Source organism: Prunus avium, chromosome 8 (genome assembly GCF_965620075.1).
Source record: "Prunus avium chromosome 8, drPruAviu1.hap1.1, whole genome shotgun sequence".
Classification (NCBI taxonomy): Eukaryota; Viridiplantae; Streptophyta; class Magnoliopsida; order Rosales; family Rosaceae; genus Prunus; species Prunus avium.
This window is the reverse complement of record NC_142291.1, coordinates 9,550,815-9,568,549: the sequence shown is the minus strand read 5'-3', so window position 1 is coordinate 9,568,549 and position 17,735 is coordinate 9,550,815. Positions and strand designations below refer to the sequence as shown.

The window sequence follows — 17,735 nt, the reverse complement described above, 5'->3', positions numbered from 1 at the left end:
CGGTTATTTTCTGGCAATAAAATAAAGGAGCAGTGCGCGGTGCTGGAATAGTGACGTTTTGGGCTTTTATTGCGTTTTGGAGCCCAAGATGACCCCAGATGGGTTCGTGGCCTCTGGAGAAGTGTTCATAACGTTTTTATCTTTAAAACAAACTATCTTGGCCCGGATTTGGAGGAGATTTGAGCCCAAAACGTGGCTGGGCAGATTATCCTAATCCAATTTGGACTTTATATCCTAGTATTATTTTATTTTAATTAATTTCCTTGTGGGGATAGAAAAGCTGGACAGCTTGTTTGTAGGGGGTATTTAAGTTCTTTTTCACAGCAATTTTTGGGACTCCCTTTTTGGCTTTTGAACGTGACATTGTGGAGAGCAATTGCTAGGGTTTTGGAGTTTTTGCGACTTTAAGGTGTTTTCATTCTTTTTCTTCTTAATAATATTTTCCATGATTTCAGTTATGAATATGCGTAACTAATTTTCTTTTGCTAGGGCGAAGCCTTGAACCTTAGCATGAATATGTAATTTTTATTTAATTGCTTATGATTGATTGCATGCATACTTTGAATTGTTAATCACTATTTTAAACTATCTAATTGTCTTAATGCCTGATCACTATTAGGATCTTTAGAAAAGTAATTGGATGCAATTTTGGTCGGAAGGTTCCCTAAAATTGACGATGGCTTCTTGTGATTAATAGTTGTAATCTCACTTAAGATGAACACCACGTCTTAAGGGTTGCATGGTTTTTCAAAGGATTTTCACAAAACATAATGAGTCTTTCATGTTCAGATTTGATCCGAACATCCGGACGGGTTGCATGTTGGATATACGTTCTATGTTGGAGGTTCCAAGTAGAATATAAATTAGGAAAACCTAACCTTCAAAGTGGCATGTGCAAATCAAAAGTAATTGGTAAAATTTCATAGGATTGCTAGGTGATGGTGAAACCCTGGTGCTTTTATAAATTGGTATTTAAAACTTTTTTCTTCAATCGTAATTGTTTTTTATTAAAATTTGTTTTTAGTATCAAACAATTTCATAATCATCTTTCTCAACTTTCAATTTTAGGTAGTTAATTGGAAATTGTTTTCACATAAATTGCTAAACAGTCCTTGAGGAGAACGACCTTGCATGAGCATCTATACTACAATAGCCTTGTATTCTTGCAAGTATTTTATGTGATTTTAACCTTATTTGTGTGAATGGTAAAAATCGTATCATTACCCAATGATGGTGGCCGGAAATGACAGCGGTGCCAACTCACGAAGGCATCTAGCTACTTTTTTCATAATTTTTTCAACTTGAATCGGCGTCATTTGGTAGTTAATCAAAGAAGGGATTGTGGGTAAAGTGTAGGGCTGCCTGACAGGAACAAAACCCGACCAAAATTGTGGCCAAAGGTTGTCGCTGGGAAGTCAAACTGCTGTGGGTTTCACTGTGCAGCCATCAAGTGAGGAATAGAGAGAAGGGAGGGGAAAGAGATGGAGAGAATTGTCAAATCATGCTAAAATTTCAAAATTTAAAAGAAAATTTACATAGACTTTAAAGAGGTCATCCCCTTGTTGAACCAAATTTAGGCATCAACACATTGTTCATGAATCTATTATGGAGCCATTTCAATTCCCACTTTCATATTGAATGTCATTTATTCACTATCGCTTTAACAATTAATATTGAATGGATATTAGTACTGAGCTGGCTTTGCATGGTTTTGGTTACCATCATATATTAATTGGTTACACTCTTTTATTTTTATTTTATTTTAGAAAAGCGATAGTAATTTATTGATAAAACAAAATTAAGTACAAAGCATCCATAGTGCCAAATATGAGTACAACATGTCCAATGACCAAACACAAAAATAATTTGGTTTGGTCTAAAGTGAATTACGCTTAAAAATGGAATGGCTTAAAACTCCGATTTGGCAGACAAAAGCACTTGTACTCAAACTTACAATACATATCAACTGCGCAATGGAAGAAACCGCAAATCTGTATCACAAAGTCGAAAATTAAAATACAAACTTCAAAAAACTCTTAATAAGTTTCTGAGAATTATTAGACTACAACAAACAAAGAAACAAGAACACCGCTCCACATTCTCTCCGGCAAACTGAAGGACTCATAGCAGCATACCGACTAAACATATAGTGCTGCATCAGCTAAACCCGATCCAACACAACCCATCAACTTTCATTTTTCCAGCTCCAAATCAAGCGGCAACTACATCATGGTGACTACGTTGATTTGTAGTGACTGCTTCAACAACACAACAAAACAAAAGAAGCTGGGTCAGCAACTACCACAACCCATCCATCCTAGCAACAACAAAACTAGTAACACAATTAAGTAAAAGATCGAGCACTAAGACCCTACAACAAAAACACACAAAACAAACAAACTCCAAGATCCAAACAGATCTGGGCATGTATTTTTTGGAAGAAAAAAAAAATTTATTTTGTAAATAGTACCTATATTTTATTTTGTAAATAATATATCTATATTTTTATAATTATGTACCTAATTTTAATTTATGAAAAATGTACAGAAATGTCAATTGTGAAAGTAACTGAATTTTTTTTGTAAATAATGTACCGATATTTATATTATTTTTATAGGTAAATTATTTATGGAATAATTAATTTAGGATTTTTTTTTTCATTCAAAAAATTTAAGAAATTGCCAATGGGTTAGAGGGAGTGGCAACCAAAAGAAATGAGGTGATTGATATGCTATTAATGGGGAGTACTAATTATTGTTAATGAAATGCTTGAAAATAAATATGAAGGTGTAGATGGCATGTATTGTAATTTAGTTAATAATACTAGGGCAAATCTATCTTACATGACAACCTATTTTAAATTTGGATTTTAAGTAAAGATTTCAAAGTATATGGGTATGTGTCTATGGTATAGTAGTTGTAAGGGCCTATGTTGGAACAAACCTATATACAAACCCAATGATCAATTAAGATCCTGAAAACTAGAGCTATACAAGAAATTACGTAATTACACTCCTATAAGAAGAAAAACAATTAAGTAATTATATAAAAGTCAAAAGATGAATTTACTCAATCACTTTAATCATCCGATTTTCTTTCCTCAACAAAGAAAAAGAGAAGAATGAATGAATGAATGAATGAAAGAAAGAAAGATGAATGCATGAATGTACCAACCAGCTATCTTGATCGGAGGCTACTTAATTGTGGATGAAAAAGGCTTTTCCATATACATGTTGTGTCAATTGTTACCCATTAATTGCTAATGAAAAAGACTAAAAAAAAGAAAGAAACAAGCATTCATCGATAATTGGACCCCTCATGAAAAATATGAATTTTAAAATAAAAGAACTTACATGTAATGTAACGGAGATACACTGTTTTGCTATCTCCAGCCAATAACACAATGACATGTGAAAAATTTATCCTACGTGTCGTTGCGTTATTGACTGGTATAACAAAAAGTGATATCCCGTTACATGAGAGTTTAAATTTAACTATAAATTAATCCATATAAATGATTTGATTTGAACCATGTTCACTTGATTCCCCCCAACCACTCCTGTACAAATCACAAAATATGGCTTTATCACCACCGTTATTGATTCCCCATTCTGTCCCTGTTTCCAGTCCTTGTCTTTCCTTACTTTGTCTTAATAATCAATTGACATGGGGCCGTTTTCCAAGTTAATAACAATAATAACTCAGTATTATAATTTTTTTCTTTTTGTTTTTTGTTTTTAGTTTCAATCATGTCAAAGGACAATGGGATCTGTAAAACTATATATAAAGAGAGATGGAGAAGATGAAGACTATAAACACTACATATGGAGTCTTCAGCAACTGATTCAAGTGGTGGCCATGACCAAATTGTCTCCAAAAAATGTAACTCTTTATTTCCAGCCTTGAACAAGTATCGATTTTCTTCTCGACGGACACCATCATCTTCTTCCTCCTCCTCATCATCCTTCTCCTCGTGTTCTTCATCTTTTTTATCATCGTCATCCTGTAATCCTGATCATCATGATTCTTCTCCTCTTAGTCAGGGCAACCCACTTCGATTTTCCGGCGTCCCATTTTCTTGGGAACATTTTCCCGGAATCCCAAAGAAACTAAACAGCAGCAAGAAGGAATCATATTCCTCATTGAAGCGTCTCCCACTGCCTCCTCCCACCACTACTACTACAAGTACACAAAAACCCTCGAAAAAGTTCATCTTCGATGACATTGGGGTCAATGTGAGGCACAAAAACCCGAAGGGACGTTCTAGTAATTTCGCAAAGGATCCTTTCTTAGCTGCATTGGTTGAGTGTTCTAAAGATGCTCATGATGACGATGATGATGAAGAAGAAGAAGAATCAAATGCTAGCTTTTCAAGTGGTGCCAAGGTCTCAAGGAGTTCAAGTGAGAGGTTCGGATTTGTCAATCTTTATACATCTTGTAAGAGAACTTGTGCAGTTTCTGAATCCATCATAGATCGTCCAAGGCCAAGTAGAACTTCTTATGATCCGATCAATCGCCTATTCCGATAAGTTTATGATCCTCACAAGTTTAATTTCCCTTTTATTTTTTTTTATATAAAAGTTTCTTTGGCCTTTGGTAGTGTGTTACCAAGTGCCGTATAAAATATATGCCTATTTGCTGTAATTCATGTGATGTTTGTGGAAGTATGAGTGAAATTTACAAGACCCCATGTGGGAGCAGCAGGGTTTTTGTCCACAGAGTGAAATTTAAATTATTTTTCTGGGAGACGACACTCTTATTATACAAGTTATATGGGGGTGTATGGAGAATTGGGGACCTGGCAAACAGGTTGTTGACCTACAATGCTTCGTGCTCTGCCCTTTGTCTCTTTGTTTATTTTTTTCAAAATTTTAGATGTTAATTTTATTTTTTTATACAAATGATAGTAAGAAAAGGGGGAATCGAACTTAATTAGATTTTGACTGAATAAATAGGGATCAATTTATAGACATTTTGATTGCAGTAGAGAATCCAATCCAGTATGAATGTTGTTTTTGTTCACTATGTACTGACTAAATTTGTACTAGCGCAATCAATCGATGCACGGAGACATCAACTGCAAGGATAAATACTTTTAACTATTTAAGCTACAAACGAGTTGTAAATTTTTAGTTCTTTATTTGTAAGTTGAGGTGGTGGTAGGGGATGAATACCCTTGCTTTTAAGGGCACTCCCTTATGATCCAAGGCATGTCAGAGTTCCATGACTTTTTGTTTTTCTATTTTTATCTCTTCTTTTGGTCAGTAACTTTTTGTTTGCAAACTGATGTTTCTAAAGGCTTCAAAAGATAATATATTTTATATTTTTTAGTGCATCAAAAGAAAATCTATTTTTATTTTATACCACAAACCAACCACGTGGGTATCCTCATAATTATCAGGATTACTGGGCCACTACAATCGTTCGATCGACAGTAGGATGGTTCTGCTCTTAAATTCATGTTGCTGAGAACAAAAAAAACTGAGGCCCTACATATTTCTTAGCCAAGATACACTTTAGTCATACCAAAACTACGTTGCTCCATTTTAATTTTAAATCTTATTTACTTGTTGTCTAATTAGAGTTTTTGGATCGAGTTCCCTTTCACTCTTGTGTCTGAGTTTACAACACTATAGGTTCCAAAATACTTTGAAATAGTTGAAGCCTTAGGGAGTGCTTCGGTTATCTTCAATGGTTCCTTGAGATGTTAATGGGATGATAATTTTATCTTTATAGATGAATTTGATAGAGAATAGTAGTGGGACAAAATCTAAGTACACTACAGGTGTTGCTGATAATCATAGGTGTTGGAAGGACGTTGTTTGAAAATACATCATGAGTAGACAACCATTATAACCTGCACGTAGGGAGGCGTCTACGGCTTTAAAACAGCAACTACATCCCTCTCTTGATATCACATGCCAGATGTTACTAACTCTTTTCCTATACATTTACTGTACTAATTATTGTGTATGATAGATATTAACAGTGTATTATTGAATTCTTTGAATTTATATGAGTTTGTGTAAGTACAATTATTAAAAATTTCCAACTGGTCAAACATAAAGGTCAAAGGTTTTGTCTATTCTAGTAACTCATTTAACTTGGTAAATTGGATTTTTAAAGGGTTTTTTTTTTTTTTTTTTGGTCAAGGGAACTGTATTCATTAATAGTGGGAAACATTGCAAATTGAGGAAACTCATTTCAAATGCAGCCCAACACCAACAAATAAAGCAGGCCCAGAGAAACATAACCAAATAAACACAAAAGCCCATACAACATTAAACAAAGAAACCCTAGATCTAGAACACAGGAGCAGCCGCACATAGCATGCCAACAACCCCACCAGAGCAGATCCACCACCACCACCAAGGAGGAGTAACTGATACCAGGGGGTATCAAAGAGGCCAACGGAAGATGGGGGTGAGCATGCCACCCACACGGAAGCGCTCCCATAATCCAAGAGTCAAGTGCAGTATGCACTTTAATCGCAGCCACAGACCACCACACGCCATCGAGGAAGAACAACGAGAGCGGTGGATGCGGAACCGAGGAGCAAACGGTGGTGGTTGAGAACTGGCGACCAGACGAAGTCGCTGGCCATGTGTGGACGGCTACATAACAGAGAAGAGATGAGGGGAGTATAGATGTAAGAAGCGGAGGGTGAAAAGTGAAGGTGGCTGGGGAAGAAAGGAAAGGGAGATATGGGAGATAAAGGGTCTCACAGAGTGGGGCTTACCTTAGGGAAAAACAGAGAAAAACAAAAGGAAACCGAAGTAGAGGCAAGGAGGCCCAGATCTGAGACAGAGCTCAGGGAAAAAACACCCATTTCGGGTGGTGAGAAGCCAGGGACTCTCAAAATGGAGGAGGAGGAAGAGAGCTCTCTAGAGAGCTCTCGGCTGTTCTTTTTGGATTTTTAAAGGTTTTAGTTTGAATTTTCGGCAAGCTGGTTTGATCTCAATAAAACAGGTGCTGGGATTTTTTTCACTTGCTCACCCAAGTGATTGGGCTCAAGAAAGTGGGCTTAAGTTTTGGTACCCCCAAGCAGCTCTAAATCTCCACCAAAAGCAATTAGTCAATTAGTCAAGTAAATTGTCTTAAGGACCATATTACAAGCGTTCACTTTGACCAATTTTCATGTGTTTCTAATCTAATTCACAATTTTCATGTGTTTCTAATCTAATTCATACGTACAATTATAATGTTTTTCAAGTTTTGAGTTTCATCCGAAAGCAATTTGTCAAATAAGTGAATCACATTAAGTTCGTTCGCTAAACCGGAGTGATAGGTACACTGCATAATTTCTTTGATTGGATTTCAATAACTATTTGTTTCAGTCATGTCATATGCATTAAATTTGTATAGTTAATTGCATGTGTATTTCTAATTTTTTATTTTTGGTTTAAAAAATGAAGTTTTAGCCTTTTTATTTTATTTTTTGAAATAGTAGTAAAGATCAATAGTGAGTCAACTTTGACGTTGCAAAGGCCCACTGAATTAGTTTTTGGATCTTGAGGTCGAATAGGAGTGGGACAAATCCACCTTGATCCATTGTACCAAATCTCACCATTGTATAAAAAGGCCTAACGTAAGGGAAAAAAGAAAACAAAAGATAGTGGTGGGGAAATAAAGAAAAAGAAACTGGAAGGCTGAGTTCTGAAAGTGAGTGGAAGGGCTATCACGTGCCACAAGCGTTGCGCGCTCGACACATGTCCACGAGCAAACCTCACCACAACCGCGTCCACTGAGAATTGTATTCAAAGGGAAAGTCATGCTAATAAGTGGTGTGCTGATCAAATTTGGTTGCAGCAGCAAAAGCAAGAAGAAAAAAAAAGTAATTATATTCAAAAGACGATGACGTGTACCATCTTGTAAAACTAAGGTGCCGCCCCGAAAGGCCTGAATATCTCCCCGGTCATGCGGTGTGCTTTTTGTTGTGTAGCACCCTGTTTCTCGCTCTGCCTCTAAATCACCTAACATTTCATATTTCATGTTTTTATACTTGAAAGAAGTATGTCATTACTAGCTAGCTGTTGTTTTAGAATATGGCCATCCGTTTGTTTATCACTTCCTTTCTATTTATAGATTTCTCAACTACGTTATTTGAGAAACACTTCTCGCGGTACATTCCAAATTTTATTTTAATAATCTCAACCGCCTTTTTCATTTTAAGCTTTCAAATATAAATCACTTATGTAAAACTTAAACAACCTGAAAACAACCAAGGTGGTTGGTGTGAGTGGTTCGGCACTCTCATTCCTTAAGAGAGGTCAGGGGTTCGATCCCTGCTCTCGTACGGAGTCACCACTTTGGCCAACACTTTACCCCTTACAGGCCGACCCGGTGTGAGTGGTGATTAGTCTGGGTTGTGGTTAAGGCTTAAAGGTGCCACCAATAGTTGGGGCCCATTCAGGACCACCTCATGGTTCATACCCAAAAAAAAAACAACCTGAAAACAACTAAAACATCTAATTGAGACGAACAAAATATATGAAAACGATTCTTTAAGAAAATAATAAAATAACAACGATTTTATGAAGCAGTCAAATGAAATTTTTTTTTTGGGTCGAAATCTAAACTCAAGTAATTTGTTTACAAAGATGGTCATTAAAATTAGGATTGACAATGAGTCGTGTCGTGTTAGGATCATATACGTGTCAAGAATGCTCACACAAACTCGACCTATTTAATAAACGTGTCGTGTCGAGTTGACCCACTAATTTCTTGTGTGGGTTTCAAGTCGTGCATCGGGTTGACACACTAAGTGGTAGCAACTACAAGATATTTAAAAAAAAAAATTGAAGAATAAACAAAGAAACGAGTTAGTGGGTTACATAGGTATTTTAGTAGGTTAATATATATTTTAGCGGATTGGAGGGTTGACCAGCCATGACTCATTTTGTTAAACAGGTTATATAGATATTTTAGAGGGTTGACTCGAAACCCACCAGTTTATTAAGCGGGTCATGGAGAGTTTACCCGAAAATGACTTGAAAATTTAATCGTGCGAGTTGACCGGCTAATTTTCCATGCGGGTTTCGAGTCGTGTCAGAAATTGCCACCCCTAATTAAAATACATACAGAATTGGCCATAAAACCCTCAATGTATGAGAGAGACCCTTGTAGGGCCCACCACACATTGTTTTTCAAATGATCTAAACGATAACTTTTAGATATTCCCTCAAAGATCATATATGCAAAAAATCACTTGAATCCGAAACCATTTGACCAGTCAATTAGATTATTATTTTTTTAGTCTTTTCTTGAAACACTGTGTTCGTCAATTTTGTTGCTTGCAAATGGATACCTTAATGATTTTCAATTTTTTCAAATTTTTTGCAAGTATGATATATGAATAAAGACTTGAAAAATAGAAGATTTGGATCATTAAAAAAAAATTCATAAGGTATCCTAAAAGGTGTCCTTCAAATAAAATTATTTGAGAAATCCCTTAATAGAAAGGGACTATATATATGCACACATCATCACTAACTTATGACCAGAGTGTTTAAATATGGCCATGCGTTTGTATTTGGGGATGAATATATATATATAGTTAGGCATGTCCTGTTGTAGTAAATGCTCCACCCCTCCCTCCATTATGATCCTAATTTTTTCTTTCGCTCTTCTATTTGAGAAATTATAGAATATTACGATAGTATGACTATGTAATTACTATCGTAGTATCTATAATTTCTCCTATGCAAGAAACAAAATTATTTTGGAATGAGAGAATGGACAAAGGTAGAAGAGATGGAAGAGAAGACAGAGACTAATTACTGTTACTATTACTTGTACACGTATTAAAATATGGGTGGATAACATGTCTTATTTTTCCCCCTTTAGAAAATATTATTAATAAATATTCAATTATATTATAACATATATATATAATGTACAATATTACCGTAATATTCTATAATCACTCATTGCATAACGGCTGAGCTACCCATTAGGGCTCGTCAATGGGCCGGGCTTTAAAGAGGAGAGAGAAAATATCGGGCCGGGCAGGGCCGGGCTTTTTTAGAAAATTCAAAGTCCAAGCCCATCTCATGAGCCGGGCTTGAAAAAGCCCATCGAGCCGGGGCGGGCCGAAATGGGCTTAAAAAAATAATAAGTGTAAAAAAAAAAAAAAAAAAAAAATTTATAAGGATGGTATGAATAAATATGCAAATGTTTGGTGATGTGTTAAAGAAAAGTATGATTATATTTGGTGGTATGATTATGTTTGGTGATATGATATGTTGTTTGTCTTATTATATATATATATATATAATTGTTGTATTAATAAATGACACAAATTAATGTGCTAATCATCCAATTATAAACTAGGAATGAGTAGAATTCAATGGAAACAAACACAATTTTTATAACAAGTAACACACAAAAAAAAATTAAAGAGGGAGATTTGTCATTCAAGTGATGTAATCCTAATCCTAAACCCTTATTTATACATAATTATATATGTATGCGGGCCTAACGGGCCGGGCTTTTGTGGGTGGGCCGGGCCGGGCTTTCATGGGCTTAATCGGGCCGGGCCTATGGGCCGGGCCGGGCTTCAAACACCCAAGCCCAAGCCCGGCCCAAGTCCAAACGGGCCGGGCCCTCTCAAAGCCCATAACGGGCCAGACCGGGCTTTTTTTTCAATGAGCCGGGCGGGCCCCCGTAGGCCATGAGCCCGCGGGCCAAATGATGAGGCCTACTACCCATTACACCATTTCTCTCTCTCTTATGCATTTAATTAAAAGGAAAAAGGATAAAGCTCTCTCTCTCTTGCGTACTAAATTAAAAAGAAAAAGGAAAAAGAAAAGAAAGATGGAGAGAAAGAATCAAAGAGTAGAGAAAAAGATATTTGAAGTGGGAGGCATCATATTTTCATATAACACTATAGAATAATATATACATTTTCTCCATGAATCCTTCTCCAAAAGCTGCCAGATGGTGCATGGAGCCGCCACGTAACACATCTGCTGTGGGCATTTCACTTTGACGTGGCAGTGCACCCGAGCCCCCTCCCCCTTCCCTAAATTAATGAATAAATACCCTCGACCTCCTCCATTCAATTGATCTCTTGCTCTATTCCTCTCTCTCTCTCTCTCTCTCTCTCTCTCTCCCTTCATTTCATAAACTTCCAACTCTTCCTCATCTTACTTTCCTCTGTAGTCTTTCTCTCTCCTTAATTCTAGCTAGTTTCAATTAAGAACACATAATGGCAGCAGAGGTTGATACTACTTCTAGTGGTGAAGATCAAACTCGCAGTCGAGATTTATCGTCAGATCATTCGCCCTTTATGATCAATTCTTCTACTTGCTTCCCTATCACTCTCAAGGTACCAATAAAAATCAATGCATCACTCCATCGTTTGTGTTTGACCAATATTTGAAATTTGACTCTAGCGAGCTTCCACTGTTTTTATTTTTTATTTTTTGGTGAAAATTTCCCTTCATGTTTTAATTTATTAATTAAATTTGATGATGATATGCAGTTCCTTGACGTGTGTTACCGAGTGAAGATAGACAACAAATTACAGTACAAAGGCGGCTGCTGTTTCTCAAAAGGACGCCTCATGCAAAAGGGAGAACCCGGACAAGAGCCACAAGAACGGACCATCCTACATGGAATTACAGGCATGGTGTCTCCGGGAGAAATCCTAGCCATTCTCGGGCCATCGGGCAGCGGCAAATCCACGCTCCTCAACGCCCTTGCTGGCAGGCTTACCCGGAGACACCATGGGACCGTCTTAGCCAACGGTCGAAGCCTCACCAAAGCCGTCCTCCGTAGGACCGGCTTCGTAACTCAGGACGACGTTCTCTATCCTCACCTCACCGTCCGCGAAACCCTCGTTTTCTGCTCCCTCCTCCGCCTCCCTCAAAGCCTCTCCAAAAGAGACAAAATCTCCGCCGCCGAGTCGGTGATCTCCGAGCTGGGATTGCACAAGTGCGAGAACACCATCATCGGCAACACCTTCATACGTGGCGTGTCGGGAGGAGAGAGAAAGCGAGTGAGCATAGGGCACGAGATGCTGATGAATCCCAGCTTGCTGATCCTGGACGAGCCGACGTCGGGCTTGGACTCTACTGCGGCTCACCGGTTGGTCAGCACGCTGGGGTCGCTGGCTCAGAAAGGAAGGACAATCGTGACGTCCATGCACCAGCCGTCGAGCCGAGTTTACCAGATGCTCGAGTCGGTGCTGGTGCTGAGCGATGGAAAGTGCTTGTATTTTGGGAAGGGGAGCGAGGCCATGAGCTACTTCGGATCTCTTGGCTTCGCGCCGGCTTTTCCTATGAACCCTGCGGACTTTCTCCTTGATCTCGCTAACGGTACGCCACCTTTTCCAACCTTGTTCTAGCTTACCATAATTGTCGTTTCATCAATTTATTTTTGCTCCATCACATCAATATTTAGAGTGTCGTTCTAATTTAGTTAATTCTATTATTTTGAATCCTTTAGAAATTTAGAGTTTAATTCTCAGTAGCAATTCATTTTCACTAGTTCTTTTTTATCACGTAGTGGGAATAATATAGCAAATGGCAGATATATCCAATCACGTTATACAACATGACAAAAGTGTACACATCCTTCAAGAGTTTTATTTGAGAAAAAAACCATTCAAATCCGAAGTTGTTTGGTCATTTATATTGTGAAAAAAAAAAAGCAGCTCGCTAGGTAAAAATGAAACACATCAAATAGCTAGCTGAGTTTTTTCATGGATAATCTTTGAAAGATAACCTACAAATTGAATAGTTCCGATCATTGGTTTATAGCCGAGAAAATAAAATGCCTTTGTATAGAAAATATATATCCGAGAAAAAAAGTGGGGTCCATATAATCCAGTTAAGGTGATCCATGTCCAAAAGTAAGTCTCGAGCTAGCTAGCAATTCCTTGTCCATACTTGAGCTGTTATTTACGGCGATCCATATAAATGTGGCCATGGTTGTATGTATCATGGGCTATCGGTCTGTGTCCTCCATCGATGGTGGCAGAGTACATTAACTATCAGTCTCCCATAACTTCACAAGTCCTTTTTGGTAATTTTATCGTTGATGATGCACAAGAAACATTAGAATGAACTTAGCCAGCAGACACAGCTAGCTACAAAAAGAAAGAAGGAAAAAAAAAAGTTCTTTTAGGATGACTTGGCATTCTGTAAAGGTAGCATTTCTTTCAATAAAAAAAAACAGATTTTATAATAATGCTTTCGTGCTCTCCACGTGTCTCTTTTGGTTAAATAGAACGATGATCTTTCCCTTGAATTGACTCATGCACTACCTCTCTCTCTCTCTCTCTCTCTCTCTCTCTATTTAAAATAATGTCAAAACATAAAATAACCAAATTCCTAATACTTTGATCCTTGAATAGTGCCTGTAAATATTCCTTTGCAATTCAATTCTCACCGCTCACATTAGAATTTTGGTCTAAATTTAATGAATTAAAGTCATGCATCCTGTAGGCTGTAGCTTGTTGTAACTTGTGTTGTGGTCTTAACTTATAATAATAAGATTGGGTTTAAGTCGATAGCTACATATTTTCAAGAAAGGTTATTTTGTGAGACAAGTACTTTGTATTGATATCGTTTAGGTGTGCAGTCTAAAATATAGACAAGACATGCAAAGGACAGAGAAAGTCTTCTTTTATTTATAGCGGTATTTCTGTTCTTAATATTGTAAGAGTGTTTAGATTGAACTCGTCTCTCGTTCTTTGATTAGAAAAAAAAATTAGGTTTCCGGATTTTGATTTAGCATATGAGGCTTCCAAATCCTTTAGTGCAGCACAGAACCCTTTAATTAATTTCCAAAGAAGGTTTCCATTGATGGATTTTTGACCTCTAATATTTCCCCCAATTTAGTAAGAAGATATGTGGTATGGAGAGTGCAGTCAGCAAACAAAATAATATAGTATGGACAGTTGTGTAGCCCACTATATATCATACCCTTAATTTCAACAGAGATTCAATGATCTTATGGGCTATCTATGCCGCTTTCGACCGTCCACTCAATCCCAATGCTTCATGGTGTGATATGAGCTACTCAATGATATAATGCAAATATAATTAATTATATATATATATATATATATATATATATATATATATATATATATATATTGTTCAATTAAGTTGACCATTATTCATTGGGGGTTTGCGGATCATGCATTGGTAGTGACATGTTATGTTGCTCCTTAAAATGTAAGACCCTTGCGAATTTATTCATCGTATCTTCTCGAACTATGATGGAGTTTTTTATATTTAAAATTCTATAACAATGATGGATATTTTTATCATATCTCGAATTATTGTGAACTAGTTCTTGACCGTGTAACTTGTTGAGGTTTAATGTGGTTGTCTAATATAGTATCAGAGCTATGTTATTATTGAAACCTTGAATTATTATTCATGGATCTGCGGTTTAATTCTTAATTAATTTATGAGATATGATTGAAAGCCCCTGTTATTAGTGCTTAGAGAGAATATAGGTTGTGTTTGTCACAAAACTAAAGCTACAATTAAAGAATGCACAAAGAATTGTAGAACTAGTACGTGCTCTTTGACCAGCTAGCTATAGGACTTCTTATCTCTTGTAGGCAGAAGACCATGCTCAACTTTAGAGAGGGTTAAACAAACTTGAAGGGGCTTCTTGTCCCTTAAAAATACTTTTCCTTTAATCTATTCGTAGACACTGATATATATATATATATTGTGGATTGAAGTGGAGAAATCGATGACGGCATTGATAGCGTGAGAAACCATCATTTGGTTAAGAAAGCATAAACATTTCGAAGTTGGCGAATCGCATCATTGTCTCTTTATTGAATAGTATACTTGTACATTATGAGAAAGTTTCAATTGAGAGATCCTCATGAAACTCTTATTATTTTGTTAGTGCCTAGTCTTTAGTGTTTGAATTATGCACCCTTTAATTTTCGGGATCTTAGTATGCTGATTGACGTTGTTTTAAATGCGATAATTTCTATGTACATTATATCATTTTGTAAAATATAAAAAACACAACCTTGGGAGTTTTTATTTTCTTTCTAAACAGAAAATTTAATAGAGGACTTGTTCTTTATAACTTAGGTATCTTTAACTTGACATTATTGCGTTGGTATTGGATAGTGGATTATAGGCCATCCTATAACATCATTACACATATTTGACCACAACCTTATGTGTGCATTCATCTGGCCACTAGCCACAAATCATCACTTCAATAAAGTGGGTTTGCTTGGTCACTGTATATGCCTTTTTCGTCTTTTATTTCTTAATAAAATAAAAAATTAGGCGAGATTAGCTTCTCAATATCAGTTATTAGAGGCACGTCTTTCAATTCTTATTTACCTTTTTTCTCGAATCTTGAACTTAGGATATATTAAGGAGCGACATGTGTTAAATTTGTAGCATTCATCTCACTTAGTCCTCCTTTTTTTGGTTTGAAAATGCAAAAAAGCTAAAAAGGTTACAAAGAAAAATTTTGAGAAATTTTCTTTTTTGAGAAAAATTAAGTTAGAGCAAGTGGTGGCCCCTCCTTTTAGTGGCAGCACCAACATGAGTGGCCTCTCACCTTACCACCATCACCGGTCAGCTTTATCAGCTAAGCTTAATTCGGTCTGCTGCTTATTATTATTTGGTCGTGCATGATAATATAATTAATATTTGTTTAGTTATTGTGCATCTCCTAGTCATTTCTGTTTTTTGTTTTTTATAGTAAAAAAAAGAGTGTTTCTAATTTCGTATTTAATTACCAATTAATGTCCTAATCATCAATGGACCAACGTCTACATTGGATATAATATCATTATGAGTGTCATTTTTGGTATCTTCTTTTCAAGGTTCTTTGATTGAAAGATTTAAGGTATGCCTATGTCTACTTATGTGTGTCATTTTCTTAAGTCTCTTTTTAGATAAATAGTACTTATTGACACAAACCTAGTCGGCCACCGATACCGTGTCTAATTAGTTAATAGCACGTGAATGGTCCATGACCAATTTTTTGTAGGCACCAATGTACGTACAGTATTATTAAAGGAGTTTCACTATTATAAATTAATATAATGAAGTTAGATATATAGTAATATTAGTAAGGATTAATTAATTTTCAGTGAATTATATGTATATATGCAGGAGTTTGCCAACTTAATGGTGTAAGCGAAAGAGATACGCCCAACATGAAAGAAATCCTTGTTTCCTCATACAATACGTTGTTAGCTCCCAAGGTGAAGGCTGAGTGCTTGGGAAATGGCCTTCTTGTATCAACCAAAGAAACTGCCTACATCGAGAACCATTCTTGTAATAAAGATGAGCGCAGAAATATTGGTCTCACAAAAATCCCTGGGGTTTCCACTTGGTTCAACCAATTCAACATTTTGCTGCAAAGAAGCCTCAAGGAACGAAAGCATGAAGCCTTCAACTCACTGAGAGTGTTCCAAGTAGCGGCTGGAGCTTTGTTAGCTGGCTTAATGTGGTGGCAATCTGATTATTTAGATGTCCAGGATCGTTTAGGGCTTCTCTTCTTCATCTCTATTTTCTGGGGGGTCCTGCCCTCTTTCAACTCTGTTTTCGCATTCCCTCAAGAACGCGCCATCTTCCTCAAGGAACAGGCCTCGGGTATGTACACACTGTCTTCATATTTCATGGCTCGATTAGTTGGAGACTTACCAATGGAGCTCATTCTCCCTACAATCTTTCTCACCATCGCTTACTGGATGGCTGGATTAAAACCCGATTTCGGTGCTTTTCTCTTGACATTACTAGTTCTACTCGGCTATGTGCTTGTGTCTCAAGGGCTTGGCCTTGCTTTAGGCGCTGCTATCATGGATGCCAAACAGGCTTCCACCGTAGCCACCGTGACGATGCTAGCTTTTGTGCTAACCGGAGGATATTACGTGCATAAGGTTCCGTCCTGTTTGGCTTGGATCAAATATATTTCTACTACGTTTTATAGTTATAGGCTGCTAATCAATGTGCAATATGGGGAAGGTCATAAAATCATTTCTCTCTTGGGCTGCTCATCTCAACGTCATCATGATGCAGGTGATCATAAAGTAAACTGCAAGTTTGTTGAACAGGATGTTGCAGGGCAAATTAGCCCTGTGGTGAGCGTTTGTGTCCTGTTGTTTATGTTTTTTGCATATAGATTATTAGCTTATCTTGCATTGATGAGGCGAATTAAAGCCTAAATTAAGTCTACAATTTTACATTACATGCATCTAAGTTCCTTGTTCTTCAAGGGTTCTCTTAATTGTAATTAATTATCCAGAATGGATGAGAAGACTCAGAAGTCAGAAGGGTGGATTTTTCTTTTTTCTTTTTCCCTCTTATTTTGTGCTTGCAATGTACAAGTTGATAGATCTTATGTCACCAACATTGCTGTATTCCATTGCAGTACATCGAATCGAAATAACTGTAAGTTTGAACTTTGAAGCATCAAAAGAGAGAGGTTGTGATTGATGTAAATAATGAACACAACAAATTGTTCAATGGTATGGATGAAATGCAATATTGCATATAAAACGTAGAAGTTAAAGTGGCACCTTATTAACCAATGTTTTGTGTTTCACTTTGGCCTCAATCATTAAATATGTTAAATAATTTGTTAAAAATGCTGATGTGGTATGAATGAGATTCACTTTTTAGTGAGATAGATGCTACATAAGAGCCACGAGTAAAAAAATAATAATCATAAATTTAACAAAAATTATATTTTAATTTTAATTTTTTGTCTCCTCTCTCTCTTTACTC

The 17,735-nt window shown here is 36.6% G+C and overlaps 2 protein-coding genes across 2 annotated transcripts; both read left to right on the top strand.

Moving 5' to 3' along the window:
- Positions 1-3,788: 3,788 nt before the first annotated feature.
- LOC110753092 (uncharacterized) lies at positions 3,789-4,919 on the top strand. Its single transcript, XM_021953901.2, has one exon. It carries the CDS (start codon positions 3,825-3,827, stop codon positions 4,527-4,529), a length of 705 nt encoding a protein of 234 aa, XP_021809593.1. The 5' UTR covers positions 3,789-3,824; the 3' UTR covers positions 4,530-4,919.
- Positions 4,920-11,063: 6,144 nt separating this feature from the next.
- ABCG25 (ATP-binding cassette family G25) lies at positions 11,064-17,300 on the top strand. The gene is made up of 3 exons (XM_021953887.2): positions 11,064-11,329; positions 11,486-12,320; positions 16,119-17,300. The coding sequence occupies exons 1-3, from the start codon at positions 11,210-11,212 to the stop codon at positions 17,171-17,173; spliced, it is 2,010 nt and encodes a 669-aa protein (XP_021809579.1). The 5' UTR covers positions 11,064-11,209; the 3' UTR covers positions 17,174-17,300.
- The last annotated feature ends 435 nt before the right edge of the window (positions 17,301-17,735 follow it).

Coding starts and splice junctions, on each gene's coding strand:
- ABCG25 (XM_021953887.2), top strand. CDS start 11,210: ATGGCAGCAGAGGTTGATACTACTTCTAGTGGTGAAGATCAAACTCGC. Junction 11,330..11,485: donor GCTTCCCTATCACTCTCAAG/GTACCAATAAAA, acceptor GATGATATGCAG/TTCCTTGACGTGTGTTACCG. Junction 12,321..16,118: donor TCTCCTTGATCTCGCTAACG/GTACGCCACCTT, acceptor GTATATATGCAG/GAGTTTGCCAACTTAATGGT.
- LOC110753092 (XM_021953901.2), top strand. CDS start 3,825: ATGGAGTCTTCAGCAACTGATTCAAGTGGTGGCCATGACCAAATTGTC.